General features: G+C 46.2%; 3 protein-coding genes across 3 annotated transcripts; 2 read left to right on the top strand and 1 right to left on the bottom strand.

Annotated features, from left to right (window-relative positions):
• Positions 1-206: 206 nt before the first annotated feature.
• On the bottom strand, positions 207-4,950 carry LOC119195242 (kunitz-type protease inhibitor 1-like). Its single transcript, XM_037450037.2, has 10 exons — positions 4,394-4,950; positions 3,725-3,885; positions 3,234-3,378; positions 1,891-2,061; positions 1,764-1,799; positions 1,557-1,682; positions 1,418-1,468; positions 1,180-1,350; positions 773-844; positions 207-640 (listed from the first exon to the last, which is right to left on the bottom strand). Exons 1-10 carry the CDS (start codon positions 4,806-4,808, stop codon positions 459-461), a joined length of 1,530 nt encoding a protein of 509 aa, XP_037305934.2. The 5' UTR covers positions 4,809-4,950; the 3' UTR covers positions 207-458.
• Positions 4,951-5,402: 452 nt separating this feature from the next.
• On the top strand, positions 5,403-14,570 carry LOC119195239 (serine/threonine-protein kinase PAK 6-like). The gene is made up of 9 exons (XM_062559764.1): positions 5,403-6,218; positions 8,777-9,050; positions 9,338-9,883; positions 10,005-10,409; positions 12,170-12,303; positions 12,461-12,587; positions 12,845-12,970; positions 13,054-13,188; positions 13,458-14,570. Exons 2-9 carry the CDS (start codon positions 8,850-8,852, stop codon positions 13,623-13,625), a joined length of 1,842 nt encoding a protein of 613 aa, XP_062415748.1. The 5' UTR covers positions 5,403-6,218; positions 8,777-8,849; the 3' UTR covers positions 13,626-14,570.
• Positions 14,571-16,025: 1,455 nt separating this feature from the next.
• On the top strand, positions 16,026-23,506 carry myh6 (myosin, heavy chain 6, cardiac muscle, alpha). The gene is made up of 2 exons (XM_037450002.2): positions 16,026-21,848; positions 22,093-23,506. The coding sequence occupies exon 1, from the start codon at positions 16,026-16,028 to the stop codon at positions 21,822-21,824; it is 5,799 nt and encodes a 1,932-aa protein (XP_037305899.2). The 3' UTR covers positions 21,825-21,848; positions 22,093-23,506.
• Positions 23,507-23,510: the final 4 nt, after the last annotated feature.

Raw genomic sequence — 23,510 nt, 5'->3', positions numbered from 1 at the left:
AACCAGCAGGGTTCCCCAAAAACACCTGTACTCATCCAGAGGTGTACCTGACATGTAGTTAGTATAAAGTACCTCATATATAAAGATCATTTATGTCACAACACAGAGATTTCAATAAAACCATTTATTTATTTGAACATTTAGGAAGTCTAAAGAGCTTTCAGCCGCTGCTAAAGACCTGCCTTCGTTGTCATGGAGACACGTGGTGTTGAAATATTATTTATTCAGAAATATTATACATTTATACATCATGTCAAATATCACAGACTTGAGGTTAAAAACATATTGAAGATTTAAACGACCTGAAACAGCTGAAAACCAAAATATTCATAAATAGATCAGAAACATGACACAGGAAGTACACCCTGACCAGCTGATCCATCGCCATGACGTCACCAATCAGCGCCACCAATGCTATTGACAATCAAGCCCGTTTCGCGGTCGTCTTGGCGACTGCCTCACATGGGTTTGGTGGTGTTGTTGTAGACGAGGGTGTCCTGCTCTGACAGCGCCACGTGGGCGGGGCCTGTGGCCACCGGCCTATGGGAGCGCTCCTTCCTGGACCTCAAGAAGCAGTAGGTCAGCACGGCCAAAAGAGCCAAGATGGCCACCGACAGACAAATGGCCAGCGCGATGTTCCCTAAGGAGGGAGCACACCATCACTCTCAGCGTGTACTAGTACACCAACATGGACAAAAGTACTACGACGTCACCGCCCAGCAGCACAGAACCACCAACTGTCGGCCATGTTTGTGGTTTCAAACGTTCTTACCCGAATTACTTTCCTCCTCCTCCTCCTCGGCCCCAAAGCGAGCAAACATCCCCGGGAAGAAGACGTCATGCTCTGTGGGGACGTGAGGACACGAGGAGTAATGAGACAAGGACACAGGGAGACAAGAACATATAGACATGAGGACACAGGAAGACAAGGATGCAAGCAGAAGAGGACACAAAGACACAGTAAGAGGGTCAAATAAATGAGTAAATTTGGAAAAGAGATATTGGTAAGTGTTCTTTTATTTACAGTGTCTACTGTCTGAAAGCGAGTATAGAGACTAATCAAACTCATAATACACATTTATAAATATCACAATACAATACTCGCTGTGTAGTACCACATGCTGATGTGTACTTGTGTGTACTTGTGTGTACTTGTGTGTACTTGTGTGTACTTGGTACCTGTGACTCCTGCACACGTCTCGCTGCACTCGGCTTCCTCCTCAAAGTTGTTCTCGTTGTCGTCACACCCCCCCCAGGTGAAGCGGGAGCACTTCCTGTCCAGAGGGTCGTAGTACCAGCGGGTAAAACTGGCCCGGCACGCCCCGGTGAGGGGGGGCTCGGCACACCGGGCTGTGGGGGGAGGGGGGGTGTTAGCATGTAGCTGGTTAGCACTCAGAGCTAGTAGGCGGTCACTCACCTTTCTTCTGGTTCACGTGGATGTCCAGCAGGTGGTTAAAGGTTTCGTTCACTGAGGAAGAGGAGGAGGAGGGGGGGTGATCCTTTACCTGTGTGAGTGTGTGTCTGTGGCTTTGTGTGGGTGTGTGCACTTGTGTTACGTTTGCTGCAGGGCTCCTCGTCCGCTCCGTCTTTACACTGCTTCACCTGGTCACATTCCAGACTTCTGTCCAAGCAGCAGTCAGAGTCACAGGTCAGCTGACCAGGACCACAGGGAGACCGACAATCTGGGACACAGGTACACGTTTAACCCCTACATCGTACTCCTGGTGCACAGCTGATATGAAGAGGTGCATTGTGGGACTGACCAGGGACGGCCAGTGAGATGCTTCTCTCTGATGACGCTGAAAACACATAAAACGTAGTATTTAAACTGCTGTGTGTACGATGCATACTACACGTGTACTCTGTGTGTACTGTGTGTACTGTGTGTACCTGAGACCCCTTTGCAGGCGGACACACACTCTTCCTCAGACAGGAAGTTGTTGTCGTTGGACTTACACCCTCCAAACAGGAAGCTCTCACAGGTGCTGGTCGCGGCGTTGTAGCGCCAGCGAGGAAACGCAGCGCGACACGGACCGACCTTCAGCGGGGACAGACAGAAGGCTGGGGACAGAGGACAGGAGGACACTGTACGTCTAACCATGCATTCAAAGGATTATTCAAATGAGTGGTTTCTATTAAATGTTAATAAAATAAAAGCTTCTTCATATTCCCTCAAATAATGATCAATTTTTGATCAACAAACATTAAAAATACTGGAAAAGCACGTATGGATGTGTGTGTGTGTGTGTGTTGTATGGATGTGTGTGTGTGTGTGTGTTGTATGGATGTGTGTGTGTGTGTGTGTTGTGTATGGATGTGTGTGTGTGTGTGTGTGTTGTGTATGGATGTGTGTGTGTGTGTGTGTGTTGTGTATGGATGTGTGTGTGTGTGTTGTGTATGGATGTATGGATGTATGGATGTGTGTGTGTGTGTTGTGTATGGATGTGTGTGTGTGTGTGTATGTGTGGATGTGTATGGATGTGTGTGTGTGTGTGTGTGTTGTGTATGGATGTGTGTGTGTGTTGTGTTGTGTATGGATGTGTGTGTGTGTGTGTGTTGTGTATGGATGTGTGTGTGTGTGTGTGTGTGTGTGTGGATGTGTGTGTGGATGTGTGTGTGTGTGTGTGTTGTGTCGTGTATGGATGTGTGTGTGTTGTGTATGGATGTGTGTGTGTGTGTGTGTGGATGTGTGTGTGTGTGTGTGTGTGTGTGTTGTGTTGTGTATGGATGTGTGTGTGTGTGTGTGTGTTGTGTATGGATGTGTGTGTGTGTTGTGTTGTGTATGGATGTGTGTGTGTGTTGTGTTGTGTATGGATGTGTGTGTGTGTGTATGGATGTGTATGGATGTGTGTGTGTGTGTGTGGATGTGTGTGTGTGTGTGTGTGTGTGTTGTGTTGTGTATGGATGTGTGTGTGTGTGTGTGTGTTGTGTATGGATGTGTGTGTGTGTTGTGTTGTGTATGGATGTGTGTGTGTGTGTATGGATGTGTATGGATGTGTGTGTGTGTGTGTGTGTGTGTATGGATGTGTGTGTGTGTGTGTGTGTGTGTGTTGTGTTGTGTATGGATGTGTGTGTGTGTGTGTGTGTGTGGCAGGATTTCCGGTCGGACCGGTTTTGCGGGTTGAGTCGAGGCGTGGACCAGAATGTCAACAAACACTGATACCGGTCAATAAAGCGGTTAAAGGATCAATATGCTGTCAGCAGAAGGGACTACATTTCCCATGAGCACTCACTGCTGGAGCCCTGCGGGTCGAGGACGACCACAGAGACGTTGGAGGCTCGGGAGCGCTGGTGGTTGGAGTCGATGACGGTCAGCTGGAAGACGAAGGAACCCGACCTCAGGTTGGAGAGTCTCACCTGGTCGGGTTTGTCCGTTTTCTGCAGAACCAAAACCACTTCAACGAATGAGACAAAACGCACTTATATAAATAGCACTTAAACTGTACTTATAATGGCACATGTTTTGAAACTGCTTATTTGATGAAAAATGTACTTTCTTGTTACTTGTTCTTCTGAGTTTGTATCTATGTGGAAATGCACTTATTGTAAGTCGCTTTGGATAAAAGCGTCAGATAAATGACATGTAATGAGATGTAAAAACGGGAGGACGACGTTTAACCTTTAAACAAGATGGAACCTCAGTGAGAAAGGTTCTAACTGGAGTCTAGTACTAGTAGAACGAGTAATGCTGGCGTCTGATTGGTTCCTGAGCTCATTCACATACCTCCATGGTGACATTGGCGTCTCCACTAAACAGACTCCACTGGTACTTGGCGATGTGGGCGTCGTGCATCGCCAGGCTCTGGATGCCACTGAGGGTCACCACCTCGCCGGGCTGGATGATGACATCACGGGGCGTTATGGCGATGGGCAGAGCGCCGTCACCTGTGGGCAGTTAGTCAAATCACAGAGATGATGAGATGATGTCACAGACCTGAGGACAGTTGACAGAGTCAACTGATTCTAATGCAGCATTATATCATATTGGCTCAATACTACTAAATGATCTTCTTGGATTTCTCACATTAAAGTATTGATCCTGATTGATTGGTGTCCTGCTCCTAAATGGTGGAAGGAGCTCTGTGATGACATCAGGACCACAGAGAGCCTTCACCTCTTCAGACTAAACACTAACACACTGTAGACCTTAAGATCCATTATAAGTACAGTTTATCTAAAACAAGTACATCGGCTTATTTGATGAAATACTTTCTTATTACTTGTTCTTCGGAGTTTGTTTCCTTATGGTTGAAATTAACTTATTGTAAATCGATTTGGATAAAAGCCTCAGCTAAATGACGTGGAATGTAATCCTGCTAATTATATATTGATAATGTATAGTTGATAGCCATCTTGTATTGATCCCGTCCTGATTGATCCAAGTGGGACTCACCTGTGGCCCGAGGTCCGCGCAGGTACTTCTGGAACACGGACTCCCGGATGTAGCTCAGGAACCCTTTGAGGTTCACGAACCGGCACACGTAGCGGTTTCTGTACACGCAGTTGAACAGGACGCACTGGCGGTCCTCAGCCGCGTCCGGCCCCCCGCCGCGCGGCTCCAGCAGCGCCAGGTTGCACAGCGGGTCCCCGCAGCACGCGCTCCTGCACGCCTCCGCAGAGCGCACGCGCGCCGTGGACAGCAGCGCGGCGCCCCTCTTCACTGCGTCCTCCTCGTCCAGCACGAAGTCCTCCTGTCCGGACCGGAAGGCCGCGCTGCAATCCGCGTCCTCCGCTCCGGAGAGGCGCACGACGACGAGGAGGAGGAGGAGAAAGAGGGGGGAGAGGGAGGAGGAGCACGGTGGAGGCATTTTGTGAAAAAGATCAAGAACGAACCGGTGTCCGTCACGTGACGTGTCCTGACGGAGGTCAGCTCTAGATGTCCAGGTTTGTCTCCGAGCTCAGACGCTCAGGTGTGTCTCTGTGCTCACAAACAGGAAGAGACGCCGGACACACCCCTGATAGCAGGTTGCTCTGACGTCACTCAGGTGTGGCAACACCTATGATTACCGTCATCAATTTTCTGTGTGATACATTCATAGAAATGTTGGTCAATCTTTTTTATTATAATAGTGTATTTCTATTTAGAGTTAGATTGTAATATGTCACTATGTCATATGTGTTATTGAAGAAATGTGTGCGTTCCGTCACAGTCTGAAGGTTTAACTGATTCATTTTCTGCAGTTGCCCGGGTCGTCCAAATATACAAAATATTAAGTTAGGTTAAGGAGGAGGAGTCAGGGTCAGTCCAGCAGGTCCCGTCAGCTGGGACCTACATCGATCTAGGTTTCATTGAGTCAACCGCCCCCCCCAGCTGGTACCACATCTGTTCACTGGGTTTGGCCCCCTTCACTGTGGTCGGTAGCTGCTGACCCCGTCTTCTTGTCTCTACCTGTAGAGGGGACCAGGTGGGTCCACTGCTGCTGACCCACAGTGGGCGACGGTCCTGGGGACGCTGGGAGGCGTCTGGAGAGCAGAGCAGTTCACTGTCATTTCATTTACTTCTTATTTCATGAGTTAAAGTATATTTATTTCACATATTAGACCTGGTTATTTGCACCTGTCTGCAGCAACATGTTCTCCAGGATGTGGTGGAGGTCCTTGAGTCTTTATCGCTAAAACATGGTCTGATTCTTCTCATTGTTTGTCTCAATGTGTTTTTTCTGTCTAACTGAAGTCCCTTTCAGAGGTTATTGTGAAATGACTCCCTGCTATGAATCATGTGAAGTATGAGTAAGTTAAAGATGCTGTGAGACATGCTGCAGCCTGCAGACTCAGGCAGTTCACACATAGAGACATGCAGCTGCCTGCACAGAGACAGACAGGCTAATGGGGCTTCTGGGTAACTGAACACATTTAAAATCTACTTTTTGTTTGTTAATGATGTCATAGACCTGACAATCAAGTTCGGAGTGACATCACCGGTTAATTCTATAACTTTTCTACAGCACAACAAACTGCTCTTGTTTGAAACACACTGAACTACTGTCATGTCAATAAAGTTAGTTTGAATCTGGAGACAAAAGCAACAGAACTAGACTCCTCCTCCCTACTTCATACCTGAGACAAGGTAAGACAGGGAGGTGGGGGAGGGACGGAGAGAGAGGATAGGGGGAGGAGAGACGGGAGCAGAGGGAGAGTCGAGTATCTGAGGAGGAGAGCAGTAGACTACAACGGACCAACCTGGACTCACCTGGACCCACCTGGAATCTGACAGGCAGGTGAGCTCGGCAGTTTTCCCACACAAACTGTAACTGTTCCACAGAGCTGACTATAGACTGAAGGTCTTCTGCAGAGGTTTCAACATAGATCCTTGTTGAGCTGTGAGGAACCATCTAAAAAAGAGTCACTGTTCTCTGTCCTAAAGAACACTAGAGGTTACATCCCTGTTTCATCAGCAGATAAAGGTTCTCCACAGCACCTCCCTGTAGAACCAGAAAATAGCAATGCTGATATAATGCTGTGTTGAATAAAAAGGGTGGAAACAGATTTCACTAATAAATAAAGTTCCACTATGGCTCTATATGAGTAGCTGTTAGCTCAGCGATAGCTGTTAGCTGTTAGCTGATAGACAGACAGTCTAAAGTGTATGATGTCAGTGGTTATGAATTGTGTTTGGTACATGTTATATTATAATTAGTGCTGGGCAACGATTATCACAAAATTAAATAAGTGTACTGCGCACTTTTATTAATGCCAACTATTTCAATAAGGTGCTTTTAAACAGCAATCCTAATTCACACAATAGCAGTTAAAATGTTTATTTTTAATCTCAACTAAAAAATGAATGAAATCAAATATAAAACCAAAGCTATTTGCCACTGCCAGGGCATTAAGGTTAAAGTACAGTGCGGGCCTTAGGACCCAGGGGGATTCAGGTGAGGGGAACTACCAGGTGAAGAACTGCATGGATGGGCTGCCCCATTAAAGGAATGCAATTAGGGCAGTTTGGTCTCACACTTAAAACAGCAGTGATTATCAATAACTACCAGGGTAGGACATTTACATATTATTTAGGGGGCAACATGCAATTGTCACCAAATGGCAGTAATAAGACTATTAGGCACTAGACTACAGATTCAAAAGTGTTTTCTTAGATTTTGCACCAAAACTAAAAGAACTAAAAAACGTAACTTAACGTAAATCAGATTTTATTTCTTAGTAGTTTCTCGTTTCGTGAAGCCGTGTCAAACAGAACGATTCTCCGCTTGGCTCTCTGCTGCTTCTGTAAAAACAACATTTACACCTTGGAACCTCCAGTCAACTGCAGGCTCTACTCATGGAGGTTAAAACGCCTGATGGGGCCCCTCCCACTCGGATCAACGTCCCCCCCCACTGTCACCCAGTGTGTTGGGGTGTGTATTTAGAGCCAGTGACTCAACCAAGTTTCAAAACAATATCAACCGGGAAAAACTGCTTAAAGTGCATTAAAATAATCTGCATTCTTTGCATTAATTCATTCATGTGGAAAGGCGATAATAAAGCGCAGAGCACTAAATATAATAATATACTATCGTGGTTTTTGTTTGGTGAAACGTCTCTAAACCGTCATTTAATGTCATTTTCAGACTTAAACAGTTGACTCCAGCTGGAACACATCAGTCTCACACAGATACACACACGTGCACAGACGCACACACAGACACACACTCATACATAGACTCACACACACACAGACAGAAAAACACACACACTCATACATAGACTCACACACAGACACACACACTCATCATAATTGTCAGTCAGAATTCTTTTGAGCAACCATCCTGTTCAAAGTGAGTGTGATGAAGCTGTGGTTTCTATGACGACGCTGTCAGTCAGCAGCAGAGCGGGTGCACACTCACGTGCACATTTACACGCATGGACTCACATACACCTTCGTGCACTAAGGTGCACTAAAGAATGCTTACATGAACTAACATGCACGCTCACATGCACTCTCATGCACTAAATGGCAGGCGGTCGATCAAACAGATCTTTTTATGGATGACAGTTATTGATCAGATATCAATGAGATCTTTCGAGGTGTGACAGCCACAGAGTGTGTTGAGGTTCAGCCTCACTGAGAGCTGTCTGGTCATGTTGTGTGTTAGAAGGCTCAGGAATGTCAGTCACACCCTGATTACACACAGCCAGAGACACACTCACACGCAGACACTGAGGCACACACACACAGTAGATGGTATAGTACCTGAGCAGGTAGTATACAGATTACCTCAACAGGCAGTGAGTACCATCGGAGTACAAGTGGTAGTACAGGTTCTTTCTCAGGTGTCTCAGGAGAATGGATGAGTGTCGATCAGCTGACTCCTCGGACCGGACACGTTAGTCTACATCCTCCACCACTCCTTAACAAACAGCAAGAAGAGTTATAAAAAACATGATTCATATATTTACATAGTTACTGGTTCTTTAAGACTTTGATCTCTTTAGCTACTCATACATAAAAATAACTTATAAACACAGTCAAATAAATTATTTATTAAATAAATGCTGAACAAACAGTTATTTTTAAAAGTTATTATTGATGTTGCCTCTAGTCGTGAAAGGTGATTAATGGACATTTATTTGTATTTAAATTGGCATATAAACATCGAGACTGACTTAATATTTGTACTGATTGACAGTTGTAAGAATAGTATGTTCTTAGTTTGTTTATGTAATTTCATATGCATTTATCTATTTGAGTATTTAATACAATAGTTATTTGAATATGAATGAATTCATATTTACTACAATTTATTGTATGCATTTATTTCGTGCGTTCTTATGAACACAGTCAAAACGGCGGCGCTGAGTGAGTTCCTTCTTGTTGCCCCCTCGGGTCTCACTGTCGCAGCGTTGCCACGACGATGTTCCAGCGCAGGAAGAGGAAACGACGGCCGAAGATATCTGCGCCTCAGGACTTCCAGCACCGCGTCCACACATCGTACGACGTCGCCACGGGGCGATATGTTGGCCTGCCGCCACAGTGGCAGAGTGTCATCGACACGCTGAGGAGGCCACGCCCCCTGGTGGACCCGTCCAGAACCACCGAGGTCCATCTCCGAAAGGTAGGATAACATTGATGTGATTATCTATAAGGAGGATGGTTACGATGGAGTCGTTTTCTCATGTCAAAAACAAAAGTCTGAGATCTCGATTACCAAATATGAACTGAGGGGGAGGGAAACAAGAGAGCTGTCAAACAGGGTGTAGCCCCGCCCTAAAGCCTCCCCTGCTTTATGGTCTGTTTCACTCTAAATGGACCATAACACCATGCTGTATTGAAGAAGACGTGAAACTAGAGACTGAGACCATAAACTCATGTTTACAATGTCATAACATTTTCTGTCTGCAGACGATCGTTCGGGGGAGTTTCATTGGTCACGGTGACTACATCTCCCAGGTGATCTCTGAGATGAGCCACCTGTCTGTCACCGCCTCCAACTCTCTGCGCCGATGCAGCCCATCGGCACGGCAACGGGCTCGGTCGCTTGGCCTCCTTGGAGATCTGGCTGACGAGGAGTCGTACCAGTACGAGCAGCTCGATTGCCGCAGCAACAACGTGAAGACGGATTTTTCTACCTACTGGCAGGACAGGATCCAACAGGTGCGCAGACAGAGAGGTGGATCTCTGCAGAAAGCTAAGTCCACCTGCGAGGTAGGCCCTCTGTCCGAGGCCACGCCCCCTATGCCTGGCACCCCGCAAACAGGTGCGATTGGTGTGGGCGGGTCAACAGGTGGACGGGTAGGGCAGAGACCAGGTTCCTGTTACAATCACCTGCAAACCGTGAAGAACAGCAGACCTCACCTGAGACCCAGACCAGCAGTCGCTCACCTGCCCGACCTGCTGTCCTCCTCCAGAGAAACTCCCAGAAGGCCTCACTCCTCTTATGACTTTAATGTAATACACGGTTTTGTTTTGATGTACATTTTATGAATAAAGTTTTTGAAATGAATATCAAGCTACAGACAGCTGGTTAGCTTAGCTTAGCATAAAGATTAAAGTTTATCTTCTTCCCCAGCTTTCCCCCTATGCCTCCTCCCCCCCTAATAGCACCAGCAGTCCCGTCATCGCAGGTCGACCTCAGCATTTGGTGCACCAATCCTCCAGCTTCAACATCGGACTTCCTGCAAAGACCCCCCCCCCCCTGATCAAGCCTCAGTCCTCGCCCCACCCCTCCACCCCCTCCCCCGAGCAGCTGGCACCAGAAGCAGGCGTGAAGGTGAGTCATGAGCAGTTCAAGGAGGCGCTGCAGATGGTGGTGGACCCGGGAGACCCGAGGAACACTCTGGAGAACTTTGTGAAAATCGGAGAAGGTTCCACAGGAGTCGTCTGCATCGCCAGAGAGAGAAGCAGCGGAAGACAAGTAGCAGTGAAGATGATGGACGTGAGGAGGCAACAACGCAGGGAGCTGCTGTTCAACGAGGTATAGTAGTAGTAGTAGAGTAGGGTGGAGTAGTAATGTAAAATATAATGTCAAGTCTGTTAAAGCAAGCTGGAGAAAAATAAATAGAAATAAAATAAAATGAATAAATAACATAAAAACAAAATAATTATAATAAGCAGTCCATGGTATCCGACTGACTGCTGGAAGTTTATCATCTTTCTCCACGCACCTCAATCAGCGGACCAGGGTATACCGATGTTCTGCAGTGATGGCTCTGTTTCATTGGGTGACCTCTGTTTCTGCTCCCTGAGGACATTTTGGAGAAGAGGATCTGTCTTTAGGAAGGGGGTACCGTCAAGTCTGGCAACATGCCCTGCCCATCCAAGGTTTTTCTGTATCAACATTGTCATTGTTTTTTTAGGTTTTCTGAGGTTGATGACATGCCTTAGATGTTGAGCTTGTGAACTATGGCTTTGTATATGGTCCAAGCTCCGTATGTTATCATGGCTGTGGGCTATCAGTGCTGTGTCATCCGCAAACATCAGCTGACCAGCTGCTGCCTCGTTTTTGTCTTGGCTTTGAGCTTCCTGAGGTTGAATGCACAGGGGGACGTGTTTGGATGTGCTCACCCTTTCTGTTCATCTTGTATGCATTCACCAGCACTGTGGATAGGATGATGCTAATGACTTGTTCCAAATTGACAATACATTTATTACACCTGTAACGTTGAAATTGTGCAAAATCTTTGCCGAGTGGACTCCATCCTAATTAAGCAATAAGTTTGCATCCATGTATTCTTCTTACATTCGGGTGTTTCAAGCATTGTGTTAGTGATGATCAGTTTGTTGTCTGTGCAGAAGACCATTGGCTTCTCAATTGAATCAGTTTTTCTGATCCCAAATGTACAAAAGGCTTCGTCCGAGGATACAATGTCTGCTCCAACCCGTGCATTGAAGTCCTCCTTGGATGATATGGTTTGCTGAAGTTGCTGGTAGAAGTGATCTATTTCCTCCTCCGGGTAGATCATTGGCAGTGCATACACACTCACAACGTGAGATAGTCATTGTGGTCTAAAGGTATCTGCGGGGACATAAGACGCTCACTTATGGCTGTTGGTAGTTGCGTTAGGTCTTTGCTGAGTTGGGTCTTGATGGCTGATCCTACTCTGTGCTCTCTTGGTTGACTACTCCAAAGGAATGTGAAGCCAGCTAGAGCCTCTACCAGCGACCCGCTCTCCAGGAATCCTGTTTTACTCAGAGCAGCAATGTCAACGTCGTTATATCTGCAGTTTGTCTCTCTCTGGTCTCTCTATTTCATCAGGTCTGTCAATCAAAGTTTGCACAGTCCACTCGAAATACAATCTGTTTCCTCTTCTCCTAGCATTGTTTGCTAGTAAAAGTATAGAGTATGCAAGATTTCCAGGAACACTTTCTGGGAACAAGCGTTTTGCAGGCAAGGACTGCCGAGACAAGTTCCTTCGTTTTCACCCCTGTGCTTCATACTGTGCACAGTATAGAAAAAAAGTTGTTTTTTTCATTCAAGATTTTTTTTTTATTTCACTATCTATGAATTATTGTCAAAATGTGTGGTTTTGAGCTGTGTGATCAGTTATTGATCACCTTTAAACTGTAGGAATATGTTCTCAATTCATCCAATCAGAAAGGACAAAATCTACAACCTTCAATAAGATTCAAAATGACATAAAATAATTCGATTGATTGATAAACTAAACAGATAATTGATGCATAACAGACACCTTCTGACATCATCAGCAGCCTCACCTGTCCCATGTGTCTCAGGTGGTGATTATGAGGGACTACCGGCACCACAACGTGGTGGAGATGTTTGGCAGTGCTCTGGTGGAAGAGGAACTCTGGGTAATCATGGAGTACCTGCAGGGCGGCGCTCTGACTCAAATTGTCAGCAAGATCAGGTGAGCAGGAAGAGACACCAGGTACTTCTACAGCAGTGGAACGAGGACTCAGACATGAGTACATGAACTGTGTACTCAAGTCCTCAGAATGTGTACAAAAGTAATCTGTGTACTTAAGTACTCGCGCTGTGTAGTAAAGTACTCTGCCTGTGTACAGGCTGGACGAGGAGCAGACAGCGACAGTGTGTCACAGCGTCCTGAAGGCTTTATCTTATCTCCACTCTCAGGGAGTCATTCACAGAGACATCAAGAGCGACTCTATCCTGCTGAGTGCGGACGGGACGGTAACACACACTCAAACACAGAGACAGACACACTCACACAGATACACAATACAACTTGTTTCACCAAAGATTTGTTGTTTGTTGTAGCTTTGCATGTAGCTTAGCATGTAGCTTAGCGTGATGGAAACAGTCAATGAATAATATTTCTGTTCAGACAAACTGAAAGAGATTAAATAAAATAACATCTCCCTCCTCTCTTCCTTCTCCTCCTTGCTTCTCCTTGTTCCTTTACCCCCCCCCCCTCCCCCTCTCCACAGATCAAACTCTCAGACTTTGGTTTCTGCGCTCAGATCAGTAGGGAGGTCCCAAAGAGGAGGTCCCTGGTGGGGACTCCGTACTGGATGGCTCCTGAGGTCATCTCCAAAACCCCGTATGGGACAGAGGTACGCGAGTTCCCTGTTGGAGAACCTGGTTCGTCAGGTTGTGTGTGAGCAGGTAATCGTTGACAGCTTCCTGTTCCCCTCAGGTGGACATCTGGTCTCTGGGCATCATGGTGGTGGAGATGGTGGATGGAGAGCCACCGTATTTCAGCGACACACCCATCACCGCCATGAAGAAGCTGAGAGACGAGGCACCGCCAACTGTGAAGAACATCCACAGGGTCAGACACACACATGCATGTCTTTACAACAAAGGGGGGACACAATAACAGGGCAGGAATTTTGAGGACCAGTCTCTTTCTACAATAAAGAATACCTTTAAAGGTAATAAAGCGGCTATCATAGCGGTTCAGGTCCGCTGGCCTGAACCGCTATGATAGCCGCTTTAAACATTGCTAACGGTTAGTGAACATTGCGTCAGGAATGCTGAGGAGCTAACCAGTAAGTAGTCGTGGGGCACCAGTTGATGACATCATTTTGTGTGCCTCAGATGTCTCCGGTGTTGAAGGACTTCCTGAGCTGCATGCTGACTCGGGACACGCAGCAGCGCTCCACTGCCACCGACCTGCTGGAGCACCCCTTCCTGCTGCAGGCCAGCTCACCATGCTGCCTGGTGTCCCTAGTGGAGCAGCACCGCAAGCGCATGTCCCTTTGCTGAAGGGACTTACCTTGGAAACACTCACCTGAGATACAAATAGGACTCATCAGCAAAAATGTGACACTAACCTGAGAAACCAAGTGAGACTTACCTAAGACCCACTTGGGACTCACCTGAGACACACGTGGGAATCACTTGAGGAAACCTAAGAAACATGCAAGACTTGACTGAGACAAGTGTGGGATTTAGCTGAGATACATGTGACACTCACCTAAGACTCACCACAGATTCACTTGAACCTCACCTGTACCAACCTTCAGACCCTTTAAGATTCATTTGACATATGTTTGTCCTGTCCTTATTTTTCTAGAATGTTCCTATGTTGGCTTCTAAAAAAGCTATTATTCATTTTAAGTATTCATTTTGAACACTGGAAGCTTATTTTGGGCGAGAAGGTTGTAGCTGCAGGGTTGATGGTTCAAACCTCCGCTGCTCCATGTCCCATGTCGAAGTGTCCCCTGAGCAAGACACTCAAGCCCCACCTGCTCCCCGGTGCCTTTAAGACCCCACACTGCTCCCACTGTGTGGGACTGTGTGGGAATGCAGAGAATCATTTCCCCAACGGGCTCAAGAGGAGGAATAAATTAAATTGTCCTTGTTTAAATTAAGAATATACAGTATGTGACTCTTTACTCTGTAACGTAAATTACCTCTGACCTTCAGTGACAATCAAAGGAATTCTGCCCATCTGTCAAAATCAATGATGTAAAACAAACACCTGAGCTTTTTTTATTTTCTCTCTTTACTATTTATTTTTAAGTTTAAGTTTGATCTTGTTAACTCGTCGTCCAAGGAAGATAATCGGCTTCTATTTTAACAACTGTGTGAACGGGCTGAACAAGAACAACTCTTCATCCTCTCAATCTTCTTCTTCATTTAATCTCTTACTTCAAACTTAATTTCTTCAGAATTTATCTAAATAAGTTAATGTTTACCGCTTATTTTTGAACTATTAACAAAACAAACATAACTTCAACAAATCATCCCAATTCTCAGTTAAAATATCTAAAACTAATGGAACTGATTTAATGACTTCTAGCTTCTAAACATTTCTAGACATTAAACTAACTATATATATATATCTGTAGTTATATACATAATAATATTTACATACAAACATTTGCATATGTATGTATATATATATATATATATATACAATATGTCTATATTATATTATACATAGAATACTAATATATATATAAGTAAGTATACATACATATACAGTATGTGTAAGTATATAGACCTATAGATGTTTATAGATGTAAAAAACACTGGAGAGCGTTATGAATCGGAGGTTTGACGTCAGTCAAAGATTAGAACTCATCCTCGATTGTCTGTTTCTATTTTAGAGGGTGATGAGATAAAAAGAGACAAACACTTCAGCCACTCAGTTAACACTCCTCCTACCAGACTCCATGAATTCCATTACAAACATTATATTGTATTAAATTGAAATAGATCAAATTTAATTTAATTGATAGAAATACAAATTAAAATATGAACAGTGTGATACTACAATGGTCTGTCTGCTCGTCCATCAGAGTATGAAGTTTAGTAATTACTGTAGAGAGCAGGACGATGTTGTAGTTAAAGTGACCACTTTGGCACATTGACTATTTTTTCAAAATATGTTTTTAGTGTTCTTAGTGTTCAAAAAACTCTTAAAATGTTTTGATTTTACTGATTTAAATATTCATTTTCATCAAAATAATCAGAAAAATGTTACTAGAAGGGCTCCAGATATAAAAATGAATTGATTTAGGTTTGAAATAAGATAATGCTATATAGAACATAATCTGAATGTTTTAATCATTTAGTGTTTTTTAAGATGCACAAGCTGTTCCTTTATTACTTCCTTTATTGTATACAGGTTTATTTATATTTTAATACGCGTGACACAGAAAGACTGTAAAAAGTAAAATATAGTCTTGGTGTAATGATGAATTATATATTACTAAATATTTTATTACACTCCATAGCTTTAAGTCAGGAACCATTCATGATTAATTGATCTTTTCTGGATCTATTTCATCATCCAAACAGAATCTGATTTGAATAACTTTTCAAATAATGAACAATAATTAAAATGGACCTCAAACCCCAGTAGATACTAATACTGTAGAATGGATGGAGGATGAGCTTCAGTAGAAGAGTCTAAATGTAGAGGTGTGAGGAGTGTCTATCAGCGGTAGATAGGGAGAGAATCTTTCCTCTTCTTCAAATGGACTTTGACAGCCAAAGGTCCTCAATCTGCCCTCATGTGTTGCTCACATCTCCTAATTTGGTCCTAGAGGCGTCTTTATAAAGACCTGCCTGGTGCGAGCATCCGGCATCTCCGCTTCAGAGGCACAAAGACTTGTTCCTTCCTCATAGGATCAATCTCTCATCTGACACTCCGCCATGGGTGACGCTCTGATGGCCGAGTTTGGGAAGGCCGCTCCTTTCCTGAGAAAGTCTGACAAGGAGCGCCTAGAAGCGCAGACCCGAGCCTTCGACATCAAGACCCAATGCTTCGTGGTGGACGACAAGGTAGAATACATGAAGGGACAGATTCAGAGCAAAGATGGTGGGATGGTGACGGTCAGTAAGGAGGATGGAACAACAGCGACCGTGAAGGAGGTGGACGTCCACCCCCAGAACCCGCCCAAGTTTGATAAAATTGAAGACATGGCGATGTTCACCTTCCTTCATGAACCTGCTGTGCTGTTCAACCTTAAGGAGCGCTACGCCGCCTGGATGATCTACACCTACTCTGGGCTTTTCTGCGTCACCGTCAACCCTTACAAGATGCTCCCCGTCTACGATGCAGAGGTGGTGGCAGCATACAGGGGGAAGAAAAGGACCGAGGCTCCCCCTCACATCTTCTCCATCTCCGACAATGCCTACCAGTACATGTTGACCGACCGGGAGAACCAGTCTGTCCTCATCACCGGAGAATCCGGAGCTGGGAAAACTGTGAACACCAAGAGAGTCATCCAGTACTTTGCCAGCATCGCTGCAGTCGGCGGGGGAAAACGCGACACTAGCAAAGGGACGCTGGAGGACCAGATTATCCAGGCCAACCCGGCACTGGAGGCCTTTGGAAATGCCAAAACCCTGAGGAATGACAACTCATCTCGTTTTGGGAAATTCATCCGAATTCATTTTGGTACAAGCGGGAAGCTGTCATCTGCCGATATTGAGACTTACCTGCTGGAAAAGTCCCGGTGCACCTTTCAGCTCAAGGCTGAGAGGAACTACCACATCTTCTACCAGATCCTGTCCAATCAGAAGCCAGAGCTGCTGGACATGCTACTGATTACCAACAACCCTTACGACTACTCCTACATCTCCCAGGGAGAGGTGACAGTGGCCTCCATCAATGACTCGGAGGAGCTGCTAGCCACCGACAGCGCCTTTGACGTGCTGGGCTTCACTCCGGAGGAGAAGATGGGCGTCTATAAACTCACTGGGGCTATCATGCACTACGGCAACATGAGGTTCAAACAAAAGCAGCGCGAGGAGCAGGCTGAGCCGGACGGGACGGAGGCTGCTGATAAAACAGCCTACCTGATGGGGCTGAACTCTGCCGACCTCATCAAGGGGTTGTGTCATCCCAGGGTGAAGGTTGGGAATGAATACGTAACCAAAGGTCAAAGTGTGGACCAAGTCTACTACTCCCTCGGTGCCCTTGCTAAGTCGGTCTATGAAAAGATGTTCAACTGGATGGTGGTGAGGATCAACCACTCGCTGGACACCAAGCAGCATCGTCAGTACTTTATAGGAGTACTGGATATTGCTGGGTTCGAGATCTTTGACTACAACACTTTCGAGCAACTGTGCATCAACTACACTAACGAGAAACTGCAACAGTTTTTCAACCATCACATGTTTGTTCTGGAGCAAGAAGAGTACAAGAAAGAAGGCATTGACTGGGAGTTCATTGACTTTGGGATGGATCTACAAGCGTGCATTGACCTCATTGACAAGCCGCTGGGAATCATGTCAATTCTGGAGGAGGAATGCATGTTTCCCAAAGCCAGTGATCAGACTTTCAAGTCCAAGCTGTACGACAATCATCTGGGAAAGAACAAGATGTTTGAGAAGCCTAGGGCTGCGAAGGGGAAAGCAGAGGCCCATTTTGCCCTGGTTCACTACGCTGGCACGGTGGATTACAACATCACCAATTGGTTGGTCAAAAACAAAGATCCCCTGAATGAAACTGTGGTCGGCCTTTACCAGAAATCCTCTCTGAAGCTGCTCAGTGTGCTGTTTTCCAGCTATTCAGGAACTGACAGCGACAAGGCAAGCGGCAAAGGAGCCAAAAAGAAAGGTTCCTCATTCCAGACTGTGTCAGCGCTTCACAGGGAAAACCTGAACAAGCTGATGAACAACCTGAAGACCACACACCCACACTTTGTCCGCTGTCTTATTCCCAATGAGAAAAAAATTCCGGGGGTGATGGATAACTGCCTGGTGATGCACCAGCTGCGCTGCAATGGCGTCTTGGAAGGCATCAGGATCTGCAGGAAGGGTTTCCCCAACAGGGTGCTCTATGGCGACTTCAAACAGCGATACAGGATCCTGAATGCCTCTGCCATCCCTGAGGGCCAGTTCATTGATTGCAAGAAGAGCGCAGAGAAGCTGCTGGGATCCCTAGACATCGACCACACTCAGTATCGCTTCGGTCACACCAAGGTCTTCTTTAAAGCCGGCCTGCTGGGCACTCTGGAGGAGATGCGTGATGAGCAACTCTCCCGAATTATCACCAGGATTCAGGCCAATGCCCGGGCAATCCTCATGAGGGAAGAATTTGCAAAGCTAATGGAACGCAGAGATGCCCTGATGGTAATTCAGTGGAATCTTCGCTCCTTTCTGGGTGTAAAAAACTGGCCCTGGATGAAACTATTCTTCAAGATCAAACCACTGCTGAAGAGTGCCGAGTCTGAGAAGGAGATGGCCAACATGAAGGATGAGTTCAGCAAGTTGAAAGAAGCTCTGGAGAAATCAGAAACAAGACGTAAGGAACTTGAGGAGAAAATAGTGACTCTTCTTCAAGAGAAGAATGATCTGACTCTACATATTCAGTCTGAACAAGATACACTGACGGATGCTGAAGAACGCTGCGAACAGCTTATCAAGAGCAAAATTCAACTGGATGCAAAACTGAAAGAGATGATCGAGAGGCTGGAAGATGAAGAGGAACTGAATGCAGATCTCACAGCAAAGAAACGGAAGCTTGAAGATGAATCCTCCGAGCTGAAAAAGGACATAGATGATCTGGAGCTGACTTTGGCAAAAGTGGAGAAAGAGAAACACGCCATAGAGAATAAAGTGAAAAACCTGATGGAAGAGATGGCTTCCCAGGACGAAAACATCATGAAGCTAACAAAAGAGAAGAAGGCGCTGCAAGAGGCTCACCAGCAGACACTTGATGACCTTCAAAGTGAAGAAGACAAAGCCAATAGTTTAACCAAAGCCAAAGTTAAGTTGGAGCAGCAGGTGGACGATCAGGAGGCCTCTTTGGAGCAAGAGAAGAAACTCAGGATGGAACTTGAACGCTCAAAGAGGAAGTTTGAAGGAGACCTAAAACTGACTCAAGAGAGCTTGATGGACTTAGAAAACGACAAGCTGCAGCTGGAGGAAAAACTAAAAAAAAAAGACTTTGAGATGGTCCAGATAACTTCAAGACTAGATGACGAGCAGGTTGCTTCAGTTCAGCTCCAGAAGAAGCTGAAGGAAAACCAGGCGAGAATTGAGGAGCTGGAAGAGGAGCTAGATGCTGAGCGAGCAGCCCGTGCCAAAGTCGAGAAGCAGCGGTCTGATCTTTCCCGTGAGCTGGAGGACATCAGCGAGCGCCTGGAGGAGGCAGGCGGAGCAACGTCGGCGCAGGTGGAGATGAACAAAAAGAGAGATGCTGAGTTCCAGAAGCTGCGTAGGGATCTGGAGGAATCCACGCTCCAACACGAGGCCACTGCGGCCTCCCTGAGGAAGAAGCACGCCGACAGCGTGGCCGAGCTAGGGGAGCAGATCGACAACCTGCAGCGAGTGAAGCAGAAGCTGGAGAAGGAGAAGAGTGAGTTGAAGCTGGAGATAGATGACTTGTCTTCCAACATGGAGAGCGTGGTGAAAGCTAAGTCCAACATTGAGAAGATGTGCCGAACTATGGAGGACAACATGAATGAGTACAAGAGCAAATGTGAAGAGTGTCAGCGGGCCGTCAACGACCTGACGACCCAAAGAGCCAAGCTGCTTACTGAGAACAGAGAGTTTGGCCGTCAGTTGGAGGAAAAGGAGAGTCTGATTTCACAGCTGACCAGAGGGAAGAGCTCATACAACCAGCAGGTAGAAGATCTACGTAGACAGCTGGAAGAAGAAGTCAAAGCAAAAAACGCCCTCGCCCACGCGGTGCAATCTGCTCGTCACGACTGTGATCTGCTCCGAGAGCAGTTTGAAGAGGAGCAGGAAGCCAAGGCCGAGCTGCAGAGAGTTCTGTCCAAGTCCAACACAGAGGTCTCAGCATGGAGAACAAAGTATGAAACAGATGGAATCCAGCGAACAGAGGAACTGGAGGAGGCAAAGAAGAAGCTGGTTCAAAGACTGCAGGAGGCAGAGGAGGCCATCGAGGCTGTGAACGCAAAGTGTTCGTCCCTCGAGAAGACCAAGCACCGCCTACAAAATGAAATCGAAGACCTGATGCTGGACCTAGAGAAATCCAATGCTGCGTCTGCAGTCCTGGACAAGAAACAAAGAGCCTTTGACAAAGTCATGGCAGAGTGGAAGCAAAAGTTTGAGGAGTCTCAGTGCGAACTGGAGGCATCTCAGAAGGAGTCTCGGTCTCTGAGCACCGAACTCTTCAAACTGAGGAATGCCTACGAGGAGTCTCTGGATCAACTAGAGACAATAAAGAGGGAGAACAAGAACCTCCAGGAGGAGATTTCGGACCTCTCCGAGCAGTTGGGGGAGGGCGGCAAGAGTGCTCATGAACTGGAGAAGATTCGAAAGCAGCTAGAGCAGGAAAAGGCAGAGCTCCAGTCAGCTCTCGAGGAGGCGGAAGCTTCTTTGGAGCATGAAGAGAGCAAGATCCTCCGAGCCCAGCTGGAGTTTAACCAGGTTAAGGCCGACATGGACCGTAAGGTGGCTGAGAGAGATGAAGAAATGGAGCAGGCCAAGAGAAACTACCAACGGACTCTGGAGTCGCTTCAGTCCTCTCTGGAGTCGGAAACAAGGAGCCGCAATGAGGCCCTAAGGGTCAAGAAGAAGATGGAGGGCGATCTCAACGAAATGGAGATCCAGCTCAGCCAAGCCAACAGGCAGGCGGCCGACGCCTCGAAACAGTTGAAGAGCCTTCAGGCCTTCCTGAAAGACTCTCAGCTGCAGCTGGACGACGTGCAGCACGTGAACGACGACCTGAAGGAGAATATTGCTCTTCTGGAACGCAGGAACAACCTGATCCAGGCTGAGCTCGAGGACCTGAGGGCCGCCCTTGAGCAAACGGAAAGAAGTCGCAAGCTGGCCGAACAGGAGCTAACCGACGCTGCAGAGCGCATGCAGCTGCTCCACTCCCAGAACACCAGCCTTATCAACCAGAAGAAGAAGCATGAGGCGGACCTCTCACACATGCAGGGTGAGATGGAGGATGCCTTGCAGGAGAACCGCAACGCTGAGGAGAAGGCCAAGAAGGCCATCACAGATGCGGCCATGATGGCGGAGGAGCTAAAGAAAGAGCAGGACACAAGCTCCCATCTGGAGCGCATGAAAAAGAACATGGAGCAGACCATCAAAGACTTGCAGCACCGTCTGGACGAGGCCGAGCAGATCGCCATGAAGGGTGGCAAGAAGCAGCTCCAGAAACTGGAGGCTCGCATCAAGGAGCTAGAGAACGAGCTGGAGGCGGAGCAGAGGATGGGAACCGAGTCCACCAAGGGGGTTCGCAAATACGAGCGGCGCCTTAAGGAGCTCACTTACCAGACCGAGGAAGACCGCAAAAATGTGGCCCGCCTCCAGGACCTGGTGGACAAGCTGCAGCTGAAGGTTAAGTCCTACAAACACGCGGCTGAGGAGGCGGAGGAGGGAGCAAACGCCAACATGGCCAAAGTACGCAAGCTGCAGCACGAGCTGGAGGAGGCTGAGGAGAGGGCCGACATTGCAGAGTCGCAGGTCAATAAGCTGAGGGCCAGGACCAGAGACGGGTCCTCCAAGAAGAGCCTGGACGACTAAGGAGTTCCCAGAAGGCGGTTACAGGTGAGGACTCCAGATGTGCTTCATGGCTTCTCTCAGCTGCCTTTTCAGGTCTTTACAGCTTGATTGGTCAGAGATGATCAGGTGTCGTCTCTCAGATGTCATGTGGTGAAAGCTCTGGTACTAAGGTGACCTTGAGTTCAGATGTTAGATGTTTGAGGATGTTGTGAATCCAAATGTTAATTAAGATCTTTCATGGTCGGTGAATCTGCTTTGATGACATGACATGTAATGCTTTGATTGACAGGAGTTCCTGCACCATGTGACCGGAGTTATTGAAGAGGACCCAGAGACAACACAAGTTTATACAAGGAATACTCTTTATTCTTTATTATCCTTTAGAGAATAGTTAGTGAACTTCACTTTCTGAATTTGTGATTCTACTTTTAGAAACAATCAGTTTAACTCTGATTATTAATGAGGTTCAGAAACTTGAAAGAGTAAGTTAAGTTATGAAACATCAAACACACTAGTGGTCCTTCAGATCTTCATTAACTGGATCAACAGATTGATTAATTGATTGATGTTAGTAAGGGTATGTATAAGAAACTTTATTAAAAGGATCTATGACAGTAAACCATCTTTTGAAGAACTCAGTGTGTCATTCTGTCGTTTACAAATAAACGTCATTCTGCAGGAAATTCAGTTTGTATTGATTCTTAACGCAGTAAAAGTTAAGCATCGTCTCCCCCGAAACGAGGTCAGGTTTTAGGAAAACAAAAAGCACTAAGCTGAGAACAGTTTGTAACATACCGTTTGTTTTAAAAATCGATGATAGTTATTTATTACATTTAATAATCCTGAATAAGTGGATGAAAGAAATGTATGACCATCACATAAACACATCCATAAGAAGGTTGACATTACAAACATTCAGGATTGTATTCAAAAGGGTGAAAATAAAACAGCATCAAATAGCCTTATCGTAATCAAACGTCAAGCTTTTATTCTGAAGAGGTGATTTGGGAGCTTCCGGTCCGTATTGAACTCGGTGGACTTCACTCTGCAGGTCTATAAACCGCTGATCAGATGACTCCAGGTGACGGGCACCTGGGGGAGGACTCGTTCCAGGGTCCGGCTCACCTGGACCCCGGGTCCGGCTCAGCGGCCGCTTTACACTGGGAAGCGGAAACGAGGTTGTGTGACCGGAAGTGGGTCCGACCGGTCACCAGACCATAGATATATATAAACATAGATATAAATGCCAAACGTCTCGTCCTCACGTGGCGGCCATATTGGTACAGTCAGCTCGCTCAACATTGTGTTGGTACTTTAAATAATAACTTTTTTCAGGACATTTTCAACCGATTTTCAAACCGTTTGGTTTGTTACAAACGTCAGAGACTGGTGACCCTTTCAAAATAAAATGTGACATCTAATTGTAACCTGAGGTGTCTTCTGGCTGAAATGATGAACTGGTCTAACTACGACCAGAACCAGGTTTCCCCATTATCCATATTATGGACTTATGTCCCATTTGGAACCCGGACCACCTCGACAGGGACACAAGAACTCCAACTTACTACCTTTTCCACTCCACTGTACATACTTTTATATCACTAAATATACTCACATAAAGATGCTCTGGAGTCGGCCCCCCTTTCCAGAACCAGTGACGCTTGAGGGACAATTGGCTGAAAAGCCCTCGTACACGGCGCTCACCTC

The sequence above is a fragment of the Pungitius pungitius genome, chromosome 20 (assembly GCF_949316345.1).
Source record: "Pungitius pungitius chromosome 20, fPunPun2.1, whole genome shotgun sequence".
Lineage (NCBI taxonomy): Eukaryota > Metazoa > Chordata > Actinopteri > Perciformes > Gasterosteidae > Pungitius > Pungitius pungitius.
This window is presented reverse-complemented; position numbering and strand designations above follow the sequence as displayed.

Excerpts from the sequence above, each read along its gene's own strand:
- LOC119195242 (XM_037450037.2), bottom strand. The coding sequence starts at position 4,808 with ATGCCTCCACCGTGCTCCTCCTCCCTCTCCCCCCTCTTTCTCCTCCTC. Across the intron at positions 3,886-4,393 it reads GCGCGGACCTCGGGCCACAG|GTGACGGCGCTCTGCCCATC; the intron begins GTGAGTCCCACT and ends AACTGCCCACAG. Across the intron at positions 1,469-1,556 it reads CGAGGAGCCCTGCAGCAAAC|TGAACGAAACCTTTAACCAC; the intron begins GTAACACAAGTG and ends CCTCTTCCTCAG.
- LOC119195239 (XM_062559764.1), top strand. The coding sequence starts at position 8,850 with ATGTTCCAGCGCAGGAAGAGGAAACGACGGCCGAAGATATCTGCGCCT. Across the intron at positions 9,884-10,004 it reads ACTCCTCTTATGACTTTAAT|CTTTCCCCCTATGCCTCCTC; the intron begins GTAATACACGGT and ends CTTCTTCCCCAG. Across the intron at positions 13,189-13,457 it reads CTGTGAAGAACATCCACAGG|ATGTCTCCGGTGTTGAAGGA; the intron begins GTCAGACACACA and ends TGTGTGCCTCAG.
- myh6 (XM_037450002.2), top strand. The coding sequence starts at position 16,026 with ATGGGTGACGCTCTGATGGCCGAGTTTGGGAAGGCCGCTCCTTTCCTG.